Below are 6,402 nucleotides of genomic sequence, written 5' to 3'. Positions count from 1 at the left end.
TCATTTGACAAGTTCAATTTAGACAGTAAACCAAGTTCTTTCATTTTCTTATTATAAGAAAAATTTACATGACCAAGTTTTTCATGCCATAAATTAATATAGTCAACATTAGCAAACGAATAAGTATAAACAGAAGAAGAAACATTTTCATTTTCATTTTATTCTCATATCTTAAGAACAGTAACCCTTCCTAGCAAGTACCCCATTCTTACTCATTACAATTTTGTCACCCTCAAAAGACACTTTAACCGTAGTCTTGCCCAATACAAAAACAAAGATCAAGTTGTATCGAATTTATGGAACATGGAGAACATTACTCAGCGAGAGGTTTTCCCAAAAGTAAGTTTGAGAAGAACTTTTCCTGTACCCAATGCCAGTGTAGACCGAGAATCACCAAGGGAAACAAATTCTTCTCCTTCTTTCACTGGAGTATAATAAAAAAATGGTTCCCTGTCACCACATATATATCTAATGGTTCTGGAATCAATCACCCAACCATTGTATCCAACAACCATGTTCATTTTTTAGACAACCACTGCAGCAATAATTTCATCTCCTTCAGCCAAGATGGCTTTGGGAGGATTTTTGTTGTCTCAATTTCTCTAAGCTTTATTTCTACATTGATAGGCATAGTATCCAATTTTTCCACAAACATAACAGTTTTAGCAGTGGGACTTTTACCTTTATTCATATATTTCTTGTTGGATTATTCTATCTTTGGTCAGGTTAAAGCTTAGTCTCAATTACATTTGCTTTAGATTGCAAGTTTCTAGCCATATCTCTAAACCTGTTATGCTTTCCAATCTTTATATGCATAATTATATCTTCAAGGCTCATAGGTTTCTTCTTCTACTTTGAGGTTTTGATATAATCACTCCTTGATTCAAGAAGATTCTCAATTAGACAACTAGCCAAATTTTTGTCAAGAAGTTCAATACCCTCATTTTCAAGTTAATAACTAAAAGGTGGTAGTATTGGATTTGGTCTATAAGAGGTTTATTATCCACAATTCTAAAATGAAAAAATCACCAATAAACTATTGTTGGGATCAATTTTGTAAGGGTTGTAGATATAAAGGTTGCTAGAAAGAGTATTTAAAATTCGTGTACTTGCAAACCTTGTTATTTGCAGTCCATGTTTTCATTTTATTCTCATAATCTTCACAGCCTTGTTTCGGGGGAGGTTTTTTCGGATAGTCAGTCAAGTTATGCATATGGAGAATGTCATGAATTTTTTTCTACCAACGCTTGAAATGGTCTCCATTGAATGGCTTTATTTTTTATATGTTTGGCAAGTTTTTGGCTATTATAATGGTTGTAGTATGGGATAATATGAGGAAGCCACAGTAGGATCTAGAGTAAAAGCCAGAACATTTCCAGAACTCATCTTAATTTGTCTTTAAGAATGTTGTAAATAATAAAATATCAATTGTTGTAATTATGATGAGTTTTGAAAATATGATTACTCTGCCACTTTTATAAGCCAAAAACGTGCTCAGCAATTTAACAATTAATTGAATTCAGTGCAGCAACTTCACAAATCCTGCAAAAAAGAGTAAAAAAAAATGAAAGAACACAGCAGCAGGTGGTCAAGGCATTGAAGATTTCACTGTCATTAAAAACAAATTCTGCTTCTTTGAGGATGATTTCCTAGTGCATAAAAAATTACGGCAGTTTAGTCTGTTGAAAAGCCAAATTTGGTTGAAAAAAAGGAAAAAGGTAAGTCACATGCATAATTGACTATTTGGAAGAGTTTGGCACCGCATGCATGCATTTGTCAATTTTGAAGAATTTAGTTGCCGATTTAATTGATAATTTGACAAAGGGTTTGGTGCAACAGTGCAACCATTTTGGCTATAAATAGAGATGCATTCTTCATTTGTAAAGCATCCCAAAATTTTGGGAGCTTAAGAGAAATTGCAAGTGAAGTAATTCTAGAGTTCTGAGAGTGTGAACAATTAAAGAGTGTGTGTGAGAGTGCTTTGGGTGTATTTGGATTTTGGGAAGTGAGTTTTCTTTACTCAATTTTTTTACTCAAATAATTGTTAGTTATACAATTATTTTCTCTTGATCCCGTGGATGTAGGCATATTGCCGAACCACGTTATATTTTGTGTCCTTTATTTTCTTGTGATTATTTAGTGCGCTTGATTCCGCATTCCGCGCACAACAAGTGGTATTAGAGCTGAAGATAATTATTTAAAATTACATGTTGGAGGAGTGATAGAATAAATCATGCACAAGAGTGATATAATAAAATAATATAAATAAATCATGTGGGCTAAGAGATATTTAATTCAACCAATGAATTAATGCCACATCAGTTTGTACAAGATAAGTTTGTATAAGAGTTTGTGGCTGTATCATTAAAGAGTGATAGAAAATAACAAAAGTATTTAAAATTACATGTTGTAATAGAGTTGGTTTCGGTATAATGAGGTGTAGAAAGTAAAATTTTAATTTCTAAATTTAAGTAAAGTGAGGCAATTTACATATAAAAATTATTTCAAACATTTTATTATAAAATTTTAATTTCTAAATTTAAGTAAAGAGTGTTGAGTAATTGGGTGTAAAGAATGGTTTAGTAAATTAAAATAGTTCCATTTTTTTAATTTTCTAATAAAATGTTTGAAATAATTTTTATATGTAAATTGCCTCACTCAACTCGCAATAGAGAAAAATTGGGATAAGTTTATACCAATCCTTGTGCTGAAAATTAGATGTTTAGAGAGTTCTAGAAAGACTGTTACGACCACAGTAAGCCAACGCATCACGACTTTGGTATCAATTGGTTATCGAAAACCACTATGAAATATTCATTCATTGTTGCTAATTATTCCCTTCAAATGAAAACAATTGTTGATAGTTTAGATGGGCGTAAAATGAAAATAATAGAGGTGACTACCCAGGACACTTTAATTGATGGGCATAATGAAAATTGAAAAAGGCGGCCATAGAAACGATGCTACCCATTCTTCACAGAAAGGGCCACAAGGCAATTGGTATAACACAGCATATAATAATAATGAAGGGTTATCAATATCCAAAAATGAGAGATGTATGGTGAGGCTAGTCACCCACCTTAGTCGCACCCTAATCATGGAATATTTCCAGTAACACCAAGTCTTTGAATAATCAGACTATATACTTGCATTAGGAATAATAATTTTGTACATTGGGAATACAACAGCTTATGCACAGAATGTATTGATTATTAGAAGAATTTGATATTATTTACAAAAAATCCCATTGCCAATAAACCTTCTCTACAATCCCCCCACCACTTTGAACAGCAAGGTGAAGTGTTTCAGAAGCAGGAGGAACCCCCCAAAGAAATGGCACTGCAACTGTCATAGTTAGCTTCTCATGCAAGCCACCTTTGCTTGCCTTCTCCGCAGCAACAACCTAAACAAAGATACATGTTTTAATATTATGGTAATGGTGGGCAAGCTCAAATTTACAAGAACATACATGCTACGCAACAGTGTTAAACTGAAAACAGTGGTTGGCCATCAAATGTTGCAATTTCCATCAGCCTAACCAATAACTTGCCCATGCCACTACTAAAGAACCTAAACGAAAAACATAAAAGGTTATGAAGCTACTTGAGGAACTCAAAATGTCTGCTTTTATTCATATTCATATCTGACTAGTAAAGCAATGAAATTATGCTCTGTAGCTGTCTGTAGACTGTGACAGGCCCACTTCCAGAAATTCCATAAGAACAAAAGAGATTGACATAAGCGTAAAGGGCAAAAAGCATACTTATAATTGAATAGAGACAAAGAATAACAACAATACATGGTATTAAACCGAGACTAAATACAAAAGATCAGAAAGTAAGTTACAAAACTGAATCTGTTTATCACATCAACAGACCAATCCAATTCTCAAAATGCCAAAATGATCGAAAAAGCAAAACTATGCTCTAAAATGAATAAATCAGGAACTAAAAACTAACAAAGTCTACAAATTATCAGACATCATACTGATCTATGACTGATTCACTTCCAGAAATTCAATAAAACAGTAGACCTATAAATAAAATCTTAAAGGACACATAATGTACATTAATTGAATAAAATCGAAGAATAATGGCATTAAACTCGGACAAGAACAACAGTTCAAACAATATTACAAGGCTGAACGAGTTTATCACGTCAACAGACCAATCCAGTTCTCAAATGTAATAGCAATAAAAGTAAAACTATGTTCTAGAATGTAATAGCATCCAATAAACACACAAAGAAACCAAAACCTAAGATAGTCTACAAAGATCAGAGCTGGAACATAAAAGAAGCAACCAGCCCATAATTTTATTTGTACAGGGGATGCTGATGGACTAGAAACTATGTGATGATTTTATAGTTGGGGAAAAAGGACTACCAGAAAATATATGTAGTACGAAAAATAAAATCTAAACCACAACTAAATCTAGTATAGAACTTGAATATCACTAAGAAAGTTAAATTAATACAATATGCCATACCTCCCCACCATGCTCTAAAACTGTATCTTCCACGACATCACTTAACATCTCAATGGAACGGCAAAACCCAAGTATACAAAGCCTCCTGCCCATATCGAGTCCCTAAAATAACAAAATCAATACACATAAGACAGAGCTTATAGTCTCAAAAGGTGTATTATACTGTAAGTATAAAGATAGCTTACATTTGTTGCCGCAATATCAAAGAGAGCACCTAGACACAGTCTTTGGTTTGGATCCATGTAATCACTCTCTTGAAACCGTTGAAATCTTTGGGAGGATTTTGACCTCCCTTGCTTCTTCTGTTAGAAGGTTAAATATTTTCATTTCACTCAACTGTATATTCCATTAGGAAATGAAAAATTTGCAAAGAACAAGTGACGAATCCAAAAAGTTATCCAATTCTAGAATGCCAGCTCTTATGCATTTTCCAAACAAGTAAAAGAGAAAAAGAGGCAGAATAGAACAGTTTTGATATGCAATTACAAGGGCACTCAAACATAAAACAGTTCAACATCAGGCAAAAAATTGTTGAATGACAATAATCGACAGTAATAAGCAATCAAAAATAACCTATCAGTTTAGTTGGTAAACCTATTGAGTTGAAACAAGATATCTGGGGTTCAACCAGTACAATTTTTTTCTTCAAAGAAAATCCTGAACAATGTAAAGCTGATACAAATTAAATTAAAGAATACAACTATACAGTTGGCCAGATATTTTTCAAGAACGATTTCCAGATACATCCCTGTGAAAAGCTTTAGTTTTTATCTTTTTTTCTTCTATTTTCAGTGAAATGTCATCCAAATTATACCCTAATATCCGTTTAAACAGCCATAAAATATTTTAGAACAAAGAAATGAGGGGCACACGTACATCAGAAGTAGAAGAAGAGACACGTCTAGGGACCATGGAACCACCAATCTGAACAAGCCCATCAGCTGTAAACAGAGTCACTCTCTCCTCCTGAACCCATTCGATTCCTATCAAATTAAACAAAAGGAAAAAAAAATGAAAACTTCGTTAATTTTCCGCTAATTAAAACTAAAAAAAAAAAAGATTCCAACTCAACGGCACACCGCTTTCACCGTGGGCCCAAGGAAAGAAATTGAATGAATCTGAAGCTGCGTCGGCAGTGAATCGGAGGAAACGAGATGAACGACGATACGAAACGGACGTTAAGAGGAAGGAATTAGGTTCCCTCAGACAGCGAGAAACGGATGGAATTGAAGAGTAAGGAGAGACGAAGCAGAAAGCGCAAGTCTCGGTCATCATTTGCAGATTCTGATGAGAGAAGAGAGACAGAGAGAGGAGGAATCTTTTTAGGATGTATTATTTATATATACCAAAGAGAGGAGGAGGGAGGAATTGACGCCACATGTGGACGATTGACACGTGTGCATGTCACGCTACACGAGTACGTGTACGACGGTGAAACTGAAAAGACAACTGGGCGTTCGGCTTGGAAACAGTGGTTCTCGGGACTTTCCGGTTTTCCGTACCATTGATGATTTTGTTTGGGGGTCCGGCTAAGCTGCAGACTGTTAATAACAGCCAACTGAGCTGAACCTTTGGATTTAAAGTCAGAAATCTAACGGTAGTAATAAATTATCAGAATGACAGTGCAACTGGAGGAAAAGATTTCATAAAAAGAAATCAACTTATCTTTTCCATTCCTCCCTATTATTACTCCACAATTTTTTTTATTTCTCATTAGAGGTGTTCAGAATCCAATTCAATTTGCTCAATCTATTTTATTCATAAAAATTCGATCCGTAAAAATTGGATATGTGAATTGATGAATTAGATTGAATTAAAAATTTAATAATCCGCAATTAGTGGATTGAATATGGATCTACTTCTGTAAATCCTCAAAAATCTTCGAATCCGAAAAAAAATAAAAGTATTTATTTCA

The 6,402-nt window shown here is 33.8% G+C and overlaps 1 protein-coding gene across 2 annotated transcripts; it reads right to left on the bottom strand.

The window, feature by feature from the left end:
• Positions 1-3,124: 3,124 nt before the first annotated feature.
• On the bottom strand, positions 3,125-6,020 carry LOC102631014 (uncharacterized). 2 transcript variants are annotated; one of them, XM_006491605.4, is made up of 5 exons: positions 5,576-6,020; positions 5,364-5,470; positions 4,673-4,789; positions 4,488-4,589; positions 3,125-3,403 (listed from the first exon to the last, which is right to left on the bottom strand). In XM_006491605.4, the coding sequence occupies exons 1-5, from the start codon at positions 5,760-5,762 to the stop codon at positions 3,233-3,235; spliced, it is 684 nt and encodes a 227-aa protein (XP_006491668.1). In that variant the 5' UTR covers positions 5,763-6,020; the 3' UTR covers positions 3,125-3,232. The 2 variants fall into 2 exon arrangements, with proteins under 2 accessions (XP_006491668.1, XP_006491667.1); XM_006491604.4 differs by having other exon boundaries at positions 5,567-6,016.
• Positions 6,021-6,402: the final 382 nt, after the last annotated feature.

Source organism: Citrus sinensis, chromosome 6 (assembly GCF_022201045.2).
Source record: "Citrus sinensis cultivar Valencia sweet orange chromosome 6, DVS_A1.0, whole genome shotgun sequence".
Lineage (NCBI taxonomy): Eukaryota > Viridiplantae > Streptophyta > Magnoliopsida > Sapindales > Rutaceae > Citrus > Citrus sinensis.
Note: the sequence above shows the minus strand (reverse complement) of the source record. Positions and strands in the feature narration are given on the sequence as shown.